At 33.9% G+C, this 14026-nt stretch overlaps 1 protein-coding gene across 2 annotated transcripts in view; it reads right to left on the bottom strand.

The window, feature by feature from the left end:
• The window catches only part of LOC127732871 (keratin, type I cytoskeletal 9-like), a 32049-nt gene that overhangs the window by 1961 nt on the left and 16062 nt on the right, over positions 1 to 14026 (bottom strand). For both annotated transcript variants that reach the window (XM_052242053.1, XM_052242054.1), the window contains exons 2-4: positions 10024 to 10823; positions 4477 to 4557; positions 280 to 417 (exon numbers count right to left, since the gene is read on the bottom strand). In XM_052242053.1, the coding sequence (XP_052098013.1) occupies positions 280 to 417; positions 4477 to 4557; positions 10024 to 10787 (983 nt within the window). In that variant the 5' untranslated portion in view covers positions 10788 to 10823. The remainder of the gene's footprint in view (positions 1 to 279; positions 418 to 4476; positions 4558 to 10023; positions 10824 to 14026) is intronic.

Below are 14026 nucleotides of genomic sequence, written 5' to 3'. Positions count from 1 at the left end.
TGTCACAACCTGTTAATTTATAAAGATGAATACATTAAGGTTTGAAGAAGTTTACTCATTTTCCGACATCAGGACCAAAATAATGACTCTTCTATTACCTCTTCTTTTTGTGATATTAACGCAATTAAAGCATATACCCTCACTTGTAAAAAAAATGTATATTCTTAATTTGTATGGTCATGCTTACTATACTTTTACTTTGATTTTAAATTTCTTTTTATCAAAATCGATTCTTGTTAGTTATAAAGCTCATTAATGTTTGCAATTCTTGATACGTACTGACTATCGTCATCGCTGCCACATCCAAAATCCCAACCAAAGCCGCCACTTCCAAAACCACCTCTATTGCCTCTACCACACCTACTACGACATCTGCTACCAAAACCACCTCGAGATCCTTTTTTCTTTATCTCTTTTCTTTAATGATTACAGTGATAAACAATAATATATTTAAAAGTAAGAAACATAAATTATAACATAATGAACAAGTGAGCACCAGTAACAAGTTAAAGGCATACAGATAGAACACATACCAAGGAGGCATTCAAAATCAAGTGTCTAATAAACACAGACACCACATTGACGAAAAGACAAACAATCTGATAAAACACTAACAGTAGAAAATGCGCATACTAAATACCATATCATCAAATAACAGTTACGCACCTCTTTAGTGCTTTTTATGAAGTTAAAAGTTCTACGGCAATTTGACAATTTTTTACACATTTTTGTAAACGATAAGACGCAGTCTTTTTAACATGCTATTGAACCAAGAGTTCCAAATGGTGAAGTTGAAGTCATCCCTTCGTAAATTTTACGGACGCCATCACGAGTTGATTGACCGTTATGGAATAACCGTTTCACAGATGATATCGGATATGTTCCTTATGTCGTAACTACAATACCCTTCCCTTTTCACGAATGTGACTTACCGAATAAGACTATTTACCGGATCTGAAATAACATAAGCAACTCGACGGGTGCCACATGTGGAGCAGGATCTGCTTACCCTTCCGGAGCACCTGAGATCACCCCCAGTTTTTGGTGGGGTTCGTGTTGCTTAGTCTTTAGTTTTCTATGTTGTGTCATCTGTACTATTATTTGTCTGTTTGTCTTTTTATTTTTGGCCATGACGTTGTCAGTTTGTTTTCGATCTATGAGTTTGACTGTCCCTCTGGTATCTTTCGTCCCTCTTTTATGCGGATCAATGATCTTATAGAACTTGCTTTGTTGACTAGTATTGGAGAACTACCAACTATTACATTTTGCAATACTTTAAAACAATGATAGTTAACTTAGGTTCTACCAACAGAAAGGCAATTTCTGCTACATAAGTGGCATCTGTCCTGTTACTCAATGGATACAAAAGTATTATGACAAGTCACTTTCGTTGATGTTACAATTTAGGAAAAGAGGTCTAGATTGTGGCTAGTACAAGTTGACCATACTCGCGTTAAAATGTGACGCAGATGTTACATAACGGGACACCACATTATGATGGCGTCTGTAAAACTTTCTGATGGAAGGCTTCATCTTTTGAAACTTCTTAATGCAACATATTCCATATTAGCTGTAAACCAATTACAATGAAATATTAATAGGAAACACAAATTGTAATTCTGTCAAAAAGTAATTCTTCGTGTTCTGAATATTTTTACAAATGTGGTAAGGGAAAATATAAAATATATCTTTTTCTGAAGATGTGGACTGAAAATAAAAGAGCAGGAACACTACTGTTTACAACTTTATCCTGATTTAGAGTAATTTCTCGCAATTTGATTGGCTGATATTGTCCTAATAAATTTCAGTGCAATTTTTTATTAAGTCAATTGGAATTATCTCACTTATACCATTGCCCTAATAATTTATTTATTTTTAGTTGCTTTGTAGTCCTAATATTTTTTTCATTTTTCACAGTTTTAGATTAAATATCTAAACATATTTAGTTGATATATTGTCCTAATAATTGAATTTTAATATAAGAAGTGGTGATATAACAAAATCAGGATAAATTCGTTACACAGTGTGCAATTGTCCTAATACGGAATTTATCGGGTCAATAAAATTAATATCGGGTTTGGCTTCGCCACACCCGATATGGATTTTATTGACCCGATAAATTCTCGTGTTAGGACAATTGCTCACTGTGTAACTAATAGTACAATCTATCTTTGAATAGAAAGTGAACGTCGGTACGTTAACATTATTCCATATATTATATGATTACTTCCGTAAGACGTTACTATTAACTAATGCCACAAGTCGTTACTTTTAACTGTGTTGAACCGTAGGTGATGCGGTTAAAAAGCTAACAGAAACAATTTATTTTCGATAAAACAAAATGTAACGTTTTGTGTTCTTTATTCTTAAATTATATTTTCTGTATCAATGACTATCAATTTTATCAATATATATATATATATATATATATATATATATATTTATTTTTGGTCATTATCTCGAAGTCAGCCGGACCAGAGAAATATTTTGAGATACCCGTAGCTCGACTCAAACGAAAACTGGAAGTTTGACAGACCAAGGGACACAACTTAGCTTGGTAAGGCTAAAATAAATCCGGATGAATATGGGTAGGAGATCGATATTCTCGACTCAGATAGTTGTATTTGTATGTTATGGTCTTTTATCATTATAGTAACATTTTATGTTTCATATTTATTTCTTTGAACAGTTAGAATTTTTCCTTGTGGCTTTTGGCTGCTAGAGTAATTTCCAGTCGATCTTAGCGTTATTTAAAGTTGACAAGATTGTTCATTTTCGTATACAAGAGATTCAAAAAAATCATTTCATTTTTTTTCAACTTTTTTTGCAAGAGGATATTCAATTAGATTAAAGACGCCGACTGAGTAATTCTGGGTTGATCACCAACGGAAGTCTTTATCCCAACTTTATACACAACCAAGCTTATTAATGTGTAATTACGATTTGTTGTTCATAAAAACTTTTTAAATAACTTTTCATACACTATAACAATGTATCACTAATTATTTATCATGATGATCAAAGATTTTCTTAGGTAAACAATCGTGGAAAAAGAATATCATAAATACAGCGGTCAGTGACCGAAAATTTAATTACACATGTATTGTCAGATTGACTCTTCAGTCCATTTTAATTTTGAATGCTTTTGTTAACCTTGAGACCGAAAATTTAGTTAGAGTTAACTGAAATTACAGGAATCGAAATACATATATTTATATGGAACAAAGTTCGGGACCAAGAGAAAACTTTTACTCATCCAAAATGTCGAGCCAAACGAGTTCGAGACAACGAGAGTTAACTGTATATACATATATTTGTTTACGGTCTAACAATAGCAACAATAAACATTCAATCTATCTCGGAGTGGATCAGTATGAGAATAAACTGATACAGTTGCTAAATTAAACTATATACATTCTCAATATGCAGGTAAGACAATTTTTTTGCCAAACAGATATAAAAAGGCTTTGATTTACTTTGAGAAAAATTTAAGTTATCTTTTATCGTTACGTTTTCTTCGCATTTAAAAATAAGAATACGTGGTATGATAGCCAATGAGGCAATTATCCACCAGAAGCCAAATTACGTATATGTTAGCAACTACAGGTCACCGCATGACCTTAAACAAAAGACAAACCCCGTAGCTACAAAAGGCTCAAAATGACAAATGTAAAACAATTTTATATGTATTATTTATTTTATCTAGTTGTGCATTGTACAAATGTTGTAGCTGTAATCATGATATTGAGATTTGAATTATTTAATTTGTGATTATCGTTTGATTTACTTATTGATTTTTGTTTAATGCCGCTTCAGCGGTTATTTCGTTAAAGTTATATTTTAGTGGTGTAGGAAGCCGGAGTACCAAGAGAGAACAACTGACATTCGGCATAGTCAATTAAAATTGGAGTCGAGTCAAACACATCTGCCACGTGAAGGGTTCAAACTGAACACCGTGCAGTGTTACCAGAGCTATTGAAACAGTAGTTAAACTACTTGCAACAATCGGCCACTGAGGCCATATACATGACTCATACATATATAAATTAATATTTTATTAAAACAAAAACAAAAACAAAATAACAAAAGAGAAGAGAAGAGAAGTTGAAGCTGTACCAACGTGACACGTATCCTCTAAAAGTCACGAAGACCGTTTTCAAGTGGATGCATGTAAATGTAATTTAGTTTATTCCGTTTATTACGTGAATAATATGAACATTATTGTTCTAAAAAATTTTGATAGATATTTTCATCAAAATATATCGTATTGTATTCGAAATATGGAGATTCAGACCCACCGGTGAAATATGTATACAGTTTTTGTTTGTTCTTCAAGGAACTGTTTACAATACCCTTGCATTTGGTTTTCTTTTTCTTGTATTACCAGTGATTGATGGTTTTGAATTGTTGTCTCTTTGACACATTCCCCATTTATATTCTCAATTTTATTAGTTGCTTGCATTACTTGGTACCTACTTCCTATTATCATATCCGTAGTCAATGTTGGAAACAAAGCCGCCACGAAATGGATTTTTCTTTGTCTGTTGTCCGGAAGTGCTACAGTAGTACAATTAAAATACATATATAAGTGACAACAACTATATCCTATACGATAATGAACATTCTGTTATTACTGGTATCCGTAAGATATGACTTAATCGTATTCTTAATGTTCATTAAAACGTCATCTTCAACATTGCATATCATCGACAAGTACAAAGTGAGCACTAATGTGCTGTTGTATTCATATAGCAATGTGGTCCCTTACATATAACTATCGTAAACTATTTTATTTACTGCAGAACAATGTCTAACTATTTTTGTCCGCTTATTCTTATATTTTTCACGTGTGCACATCAGTGTTATTGTGAACCCAGGTGTATGGTTACATCAACGTGCAACGTATTGTATTGACAAATTGGTGACACAGACGACTGTACAGTAGACAGCTAAACTTGTGAAATACTAGATCTACTTACAATTCATGTTCTATGGTTTTGTATATATCTCTAATCAACGGCGAATGTTTCATACCATGTTTTCATATCACAATTCAATTTATTATGTGATACCTACACGTACCATCGGGTTCTATCGTCATAATCAATGTTGCAACCAAATTCGGGATGCCAACTTTCAACACGAACGCCGCCAATACTGCCACGCAACGGTCTTTTTTTCACACACTCTTGTTTGAAGAGCATACATATTTACAATTATAATACTGTTACATATGCATGTGAGTAAATTTTATATTTATTTTTGTATAATGAACAATCATTCATTATCAGTTCAGTGTTTTCGCTAAGAATATTGGTATTCTAAACCTTCGTTAATACGTTATTTATAAGCTATTAACCAAGATATGTAGGACATGAAGTTGAAATAATCCCTTTGAAAATTGAACGGACGACATCAGGAGTTGGTTGGCCGTTTAGGAATATTTGTTTCACAGATTACGACGGATATGTTGCAGTTCTCTGGATATGTACCAATTTATTTTTCCACGTTCCCGTCATCTTTTTTTCGAGTGTGATCTACATGTTCCGATTAGACTAATCACCGGGTTTGTACGTACATGAGCAACAGGACGGGTGCAAAATATAGAGCAGGAACTGCTTACCTATTCAGGGCACATGCGATTCTCCCTGATTTTGGTGGGGTTCGTGTTGTTTAGCATTTAGTTTTATATGATGAATTCTGTGTACTGTTGTTTGTCTCTTTGATGTTTTTCGTTTTTCGTTTTTTGGGATGGCGTTGTCGATTATTGTTTTCGACTTGTGAGATTGAGTGTCCCTTTGGTATCGTTTTCGCCTCGCTTTCACAACACAATTTGTTAGTAACACGTTGAAGAGTAGTTTTTATCGTTTATTCAACACTGGCATTTCCTGTTTTCAGACTGGAACGTTAACTATAGACTGACATGAAATCAAAATGCAATATCGGTCAAAAATAAAATGTCAAATAAAAAAATACAGCAACCTAGCCAAAAGGAAAACGACAAAATTATTACAACAACAAACAAACAAAAATCTTTAGGTTGAGCAACACGAACCCCATCAAAACTGAATGAAAGGCATAATCATAGAGATAAAATTAATGTGGTGTATTCTGGAATCAAAGTCCAACATATTAGTATAATTGATAATTTTCTGGTAAAAACAAATTGATTACCATCTGCTTATTAAAACGTTTGTGACACAAGTCACCCCTGCAAATACAGATTTTAATTCCCCTGAAATCAATTTCTTATGACATTTGCAACTCAATTTGTATATGTTGCATTCCTATCAAGATTGTCGACTGTGTATACTTATTTTTTTGTTTGTTCCAGCGTCCCTCGTGCAGTCGCAGTGCCTCCCCGGTAAGTATTTATGTATTGCATTTAAATATGAACTGCAATATTTTAAAGTCAATCAGAAAACCTATGCAGATTTTTCTACCCTACATTAAACATTAGAGGGCAAGATCTGCCGAGGTAAGCTATGTTATGGGTGATGTCACCTTAAGGTAAGTTTTAAACAGGGAATACAAGGGAAAAGGGACAGAATGTATCACTGTATGACAATAAAAATAAACAAGAGTTCAAATGCTGAAATGTCTTGCCTGCTTTACTGACCATTGCTTTTATGTTGAAAGTGTTAAAGAAAAAAATTTAACTACAAGTATCACATGACCTTAACATCTGTAAAGATCCATTACAATAAGTTAAGGCATTCGCTGAACCTTGCAAATGAGGTCACAGAAAATGTACATATGACAAACAGAAACTTGATAAAAATAAGTGTCTGCATGCAAGGTGTGAAGCATCAAGGTTTTCTACCTTACGAAATATAACGCTTGATATAAATAGTTTACACCGCCGCTGCCGGAAAAATATCCCTTATGTCTAGCATTCCGTCGAAGGCGAGACAACAAAGCATATACCGTATAAAGAGCTATATAAGACCCTGACATGACAAATAATAAAACAATTCAATAAAAAAAAAACAAGCGGCCTGGTTGATGTGCAAACCAATTAACGAAAAGCAAATGTCATAGTCAGCAACCAATTATATTCACCAAATGACTAGCTTATGATTTGGGACAGCACATACGTTTGAAGGGGTAAAATATGTTTGCAAGCGTGTTTCTGTGTTTAATTTTCCTCTGCCAAAAATGTCTTCGATAGAGATTGCTTGTAATTTGACGGCACTCTATACACGATTAACATCGTCGACACCATGTGAATAATGATTAATAATATTGGAATAAATACCCAAACACATAGAAAGTTTTAACGTTTCGCAGTAAACTGCATTAGTCAAATAGTATTTTCATAGTTTTAAAGATAATAGGAAAATATGCGAGTATTATTAAAATATCGCCACAAAGAACAGTTATTCCTAGACGGACTTGACTGATAAAATTATTGTAGATCTTGTATCATCGGTCTCTGTTTACTGTCTATAGTTTCTGCTTATCTATAATAATATTTGAGATAAAATAAAAACATGTCCTTATGATAAACCAAAAGTACTACGGCACATGCAAGTACAAATAGTGTCGAGCAAATAACATTTTCCATTCGAGCTATATCAAACAAAATATTAAAGCAGATTGAATTCGGGCTTGATAAAATAAAATTGTCCGTGAATACTGCAAAAACACGAACATTAAAAAACCCAAGTCATTTAAGGCTAATTTAACTTCCTTACAAAGGCGTCTGGTAGTTAGGATCATCTATAAATAGATCTCGATATGAGTATTGTTGGTTTTTTTTACAGTTTCTGTCTATCTATTATAGTTTTGGTAAAGTACAAAAAAACATGTAAATAAGTGAACACCGTTATTTGGGGGGAACACTCATATATAGGGATAAGTAAAATAATGAAATAGATATGGACAATGCCACTCCCCCTTTTTTCTGCTTTGTCATATGCAAGAGTATAGTTCCACGTATTTTAGATTTAACAAACAGTGATGTTGGCATACAACTTGAAATTGTAATTACGCTGTTTGTAAGACACAAATGATGCCCCCGCCTGACCATAGGAAATCATAAATTTAACACTATGTATGATGATGTAACTGTAGGAGGAGATAGCCGCACAAACAATGATCTCTTTATGCAGCTAGTACCAAAAATGACTAAGTCCAACTACCTGTAATTTTTTAGAATGTTCGAAAAAAAAAACACCCCGTGGCCATGCACACCTCCATTATGTATTTAAACATCCTACAAAATAGACACACGTGACAAAAACAGATACAACAGTTAGAGTTTTCGAACAAATATGGAATGATAGGTATCATAAGTACGTGAAAGAACGTCGTGGCAAGAGGACAAAACACTTTCCGATCCAATCAAACAAAACAATTGCAAATTACACCTCTTCAGTCGCCCTCAATTGAGAAGTGTTACAACGGATAAACGACAAATTAGCTCCCTAAAGCAGAATTGCTCATTATTTTGATAGCTGTATATGTCGTGCCAAATTCGTGAAAGTGACCTTGCTGAGTTTTTTGGTCATGAGAACCAAGCAAACCAACCTTTCCTGTCCCAGTTTGGTCAGTTGAAACTTGGTTTTAAGTCAGATTTGTTGGTGCTACTGGAGAAAATTTGTGTAATTAAATCTGAGATACCTGATGTAGATGCCATAATTTTAGATGGAGCTGTTAATGTTAGCATGCTGAAGCCTAAGTTTTACTCTAAGCAAGTTTTCCCTCCTCACATTCATAATTACTTAAGTCATGCAGTCGGCTAGATGTTATATGGAATGAATACCGCCAGGACAGCTTGAAAGCATCAAATCGTGGTAAGCGTGGAAAAGGTATCAGAAGACGTGTGCAGGCAGATTCTACTATTCCTGGTAATTGGGAGTCCTTTCTAAGAATTGACGATAACAAGACAAAGTTGTTTTCATATCTAGCGAAACAGCTATTGACGCTTACCCCCCAAGTGATCAGAAGACAGTGGTATCAACCATGGGAATAGAAGTAGTATGCAACAAACTAAATACGAATAACAGTGAACTATCGATATGTTACCATGAAGAAGCGGAAACTCGAAAATTGTTACATGTTGTAGATACGGTGAACAAAGGTATGCGGAAGATTATCATCAGAACAGTTGACACTGACGTTGTTGTAATTGCAGTATAAGCAGCGCACAAACTGGATATAACATGATTATGGATGAAGTGATTGAAGATTTCAAAGTATTGAATGATAAACTCAATAAAGATTGCATTAATGAATCTACAGGAAACATTGAGCGTTTTTTTTTTGTCTTAATGTAGCATAAGGAAATGCCTGTAACAAGTCAGGAAGATAACAGTTGTTTTCTTTCCATTCATTTGATGTGTTTTAGCTTTTGATTTTGCCATTTGATAATGACTTTCCGTTGTCCATGACCTATACTACTATTATGCAAACTTTCATGATTTTACCATAATCTGAGCAATTTTGTTTACAATCTGCACAAATCGACTGAACTAAAACATGTAAAACATACGTTTAGTCAATTTAGGAATATGTATACCTTGACTTTCTTAACATGTTGTCCCACTCAGAATATCCTATTGAATATTTTGAATAAGAATTTAGATAATTAACATGATTAGTGCAGCTAACCCATATTCTGTTTTTTTAGCAAAAGCGGCCATGTTTGTTAGAAAAGAACAATAACACAAACTCTAAATATTCTAAGGATTGTTCAGAATAACAAAATAATTGTCTTGTCTGTAAATTACCCAATTTGGCCCGATTCGTATTCGAATGGCATTAATTGCATGCTTAACAGGAGACGCTTACAATGAACGTATCAAGTCTCACTTCTTAAGCGTTCGTGCAATTCCCTATTTTATGTGTTTTACCTTAATTTTTATCCTCTTGATGGATTTATTTGATTTAAACGACTACTAGTAACTAATTTAAGACAACTATTTCTGCAAATCACTTGATGTTACACTTGCAGTGCATTTGAAAGCAGATAGATTTGAACTTAATCATTTACACATCTTCAGTTTATATAATATTTACCTTATTGTCAACTCCCCGAACAGGTTCCTGATATCGGTCTCTGATATATTCTTCTTGGAGTAGTCTATTGCCGGTAAATCTGGAACCTCCTTCATCTCCATGTTATTGATTTCCTCTTGAAATTGTTTAAGTTTTGGAATCAATGCCACGTCTAACATATTAGCTGTATCTGCAATTGCTCGATGCACTATGTTGACCCTTTCTAGGGAATCCGTGAATTCGGTGTTAGCTGTAGACAAGGTCACAAGATTATTTTCTTCTTCTCCCTTAAATGATTCGATCAATACTTCTGCTCGTCTATCAATAAGATCTTTCAAATGTTTTGCTTCCTCATTTATTGACTGGGAAGCAGTTTCAATTTGTGACTTGTATTTCCTGGTTCCATCTTCAACGTACGTTATCTTTTTTTCAAGACTTTCAACACGAAATTCCACACATTTTGTAATTTTCTCTTTGAGGTTCTGGACTGATTCCTCCATCCCCAACATACTATGTCTATTGTGATTTTTCACAGCACATATTCTACAAACAACGGTATCACAATCCATGCAATGAAATATAAAAGGTTCGTCGTGTTCAGAACAGAAGGGTTTTTTCTCCGGTTTGTAATTTCGTTCATTAAGAAACGTGTGACCTTTGGTTGTTTTTATTCGTAAATGTGAAGTTTTACAATTAATACAAAACATTTGATCACACTGTTGACAGTAATGACGAGCAGGACCACCGTCACATACCTCACATGATTTAGACGCAGCTTGAGCCATTTACACTGGTTTTGATAATGTAGATAGAATTTAAACCTATAAATCATATTAAACGTATTTGAAAAAAAATATTGTTTAGAATGGCATTTATTACGTTACATGACATCTAAATATTCAGAATTCAGAAGTACATGTTTGATAAATGAATACTTCGAATGCAATTGAACTTAATATTTATTTTCCCTGAAGATAAAAGAATTATCATTCCCTCCAATGATGTGAATAGTTAACATGTCAACGTACGACCCTCTCCCTCCTCCCCTAAATAAACAACAAAAAACATTATAGTAATGTGTATTTTATTGGATTTGTCTGTTTAAATATGGGTAAATTTCTATGGAATAAGTGTATTGCTGTACAAATATGAATGTGTTTTGTAATACAACACGATGGTACCACATGTGGTACGTTATCTGTTTACCTTTCCGGAGCACCTGAGATCAACTACGATTTTGGTTGGATTCGTGTTGCTTAGTCTTAAGTTTTCTATGTTTTGTTGTATATACTGTTGTTGGCCTGTTTATATCTTTTTTTTCTTTTTTTTAATATTGCGTTGTTAGTTTATTTTTGACTTTGAAAAGTGTGAAAATCCCTCTGGTATTTTTTCACTGTGTTGTCGGTAATTTTATCTGATTTTTTTTTTCAAGATCAAGTTTCACATTCACATAAAAAGGTAAAAACCAATCATTGTTTCAAATATTCTGATATTGTATTGTTGTTTGATGTAACTTTGTGTCTTTGGTTCGAAACAATATATGTATTCGAAAAACATTTTGACATTGTTTCCTGTAAAAAAAGACTTTTTTGTTCTTACTGATTGACGACGCTTGTAAGTGTGGGAAAATTAAGTGGGTTATGGTTTGAACTTTCATTTGAAGACGCTGCGACAGGCCGTTTTTCTACTTCAGTAAATATATCTCCTTTCTGATGTTCATATTTCCTGTGTAAAATATCGGGTTTTGTACTTTAATCTTTGTTAGTTTCCAATGTAGCCGACTACTGATTATTTTCTGATGAAACGATTTTGTGTCTTGCTCACATATTTAAATTATCAAATGTAACTGATACAGTGAGTGTGACGTCTATTTTAACTGAACAGGTATACGTTTTGTTAATGGGCCAGCTCAAGCCCGCCTACGAGTGCAGGATTTTCTCGCTGTGTTGAAGACCCGTTGGTGGTATTAGTTGGGCTCTTTTATGCTCTTTTCTCCGGTTGTTGTCTCTTTGACACATTCCCTATTTCCATTCTTAATCTTATTCTACATTTACACAGGAGAATGACAGAGTCAGATGTTTTAACAAGTTACAAAATTAATGTAAAAATAAATGGGGAATGTGTCCATGGGACAGATGACGCCCCCGCTTGCATAGAACCTTATAAAGGGGCATTACTCAAGAAGGTAAAAGTGACACTGCCAATATTTGTACTTGATCTGAGTTTTGTGGTAATAAGCATTGTGTAAATGTTTCATAACATTTGGTATAGGCAAACTTAAGTTAGAGAATAAAAAACGAAGATTTGGCAATTTTTCCATTTGTAAAAGGAGCATAACTCTAGAACAGTAAAAGTGAGGCCACCAAAATTCAAACTTAATCTGTTTTTTGTGGTAATGAGCATTGCACATAAGTTTCGTAACATTTGTTTGAGGCCAACTAAAGTTTGAGAACGGAAACGAAAATTTCAGCAATTTTGTAACAGTGCATAACTCTAGAAAGGTAAAGGTGACGCTACCGAAATTCTAACTTGATCTGTGTTTTGTTGTAATAAGCAATGTGTATAAGTTTCATAACATTTAGTTGAGGCAAACTAAAGTTAAAGAACAGAAACGAAAAATTCAGCAATTTTTCCATTTGTAAAGGGGCATAACCCTAGAGCGGTAAAAGTGACGCAACTAGAATTCAAACTTGATCTGTGTTAGTGGTAATAAGCATTGTATATAAGTTTCATAACATTTGGTTGATGCAAACTAAAGTTAGAGAACGGAAACGAAAATTTCAGCAATTTTTCCATTTGTAAAGGTGCAAAACTCTAGAAAAGTAAAAGTAACGCTTCCAAAATTCAAACTTGATCTGTGTTTTTTTGTAATAAGCATTGTGTATAAGTTTCATAACATTTGATTCAGGCAAACTAAAGTGAAAGAACAGAAACGAAAAATTCAGCATTTTTTCCATTTGTAAAGGGACATAACTCTAGAACGGTAAAAATGACACCACAAAAATTCAAACTTGATCTGTGTTAAGTGGTATTTAGCATTGTGTATAAGTTTCATAACATTTGGTTGAGGCAAACTAAAGTTAGAGAACGGACACCAATTTTGAGACGTACGTACGGACGGACGGACGTACGTACAGACGGACCAGGGTAAAACTTAATGCCCCCTCCGCTACGGCGGGGGAAAAAAATATCATCTTTCTGGAAGACTTCCCATAGAAAATATGGTTTACAGCGCAGACGGAAAAGGGTAAAACTTAATGCCCCCTCTGCTACGGCGGGGCATAAATATAAATGAGGAATGTGTCCATGGGACACAGATTGTGCCCCCGCTTGCATACAACATAATTAAGGGACATTGTGTATAAGTTTCATGACATTTGGTTGATGCAAACTAAAGAGAACAGCAACCAAAATTCAGCATGTTTTCCCATTTGTAAAGGGGCATAGCTCTAGAACGGTAAAAGTGACGCCACCAAAATTCATATAGCATTCAGAAAATTGGTTGTATAGAGAAACCAACAAACCTACCACAAAATTCTTCAAACAATTTACGAAAGAAAATTTAACAAAAAAACAGCGTCACAATGTCCCCCGCATTGCACATATTATATCTTTGCAAGGTACATGGGCAATAACCAAAATAAAACACTTAATTTTTGTAGCGCTAACGAGGCCATTTTCCATAAATTTAATATTTCCAAGGGGCATCACTCTTTTAAAAAAAGTCGATCGTCCACCATTATAAAACTTGTCCGAGATATTGCTGATATTAACATATAGTATAAGTTTATAAAAATCTGGCAAGCATTGTACCCATGAGAGTGTTAACCAGACCAGACGGCTGACGGACGGACGGACGTCCGGTATTTTCTTGTCCCCTGCAACGCGTTACCCGGGGACAAAAATAATTTCCAAAATATCATTTATCAATGTTTTTAAAAAAATCTATAACATTTATCTGTAACTATCTTCAAAATATCTAATAATGAACAGTAAATTTCAAACTATATTCATTGTCCTATAG

This window comes from Mytilus californianus, unplaced genomic scaffold (assembly GCF_021869535.1).
Source record: "Mytilus californianus isolate M0D057914Y unplaced genomic scaffold, xbMytCali1.0.p SCAF_29, whole genome shotgun sequence".
Taxonomy (NCBI): domain Eukaryota; kingdom Metazoa; phylum Mollusca; class Bivalvia; order Mytilida; family Mytilidae; genus Mytilus; species Mytilus californianus.
This window is presented reverse-complemented; position numbering and strand designations above follow the sequence as displayed.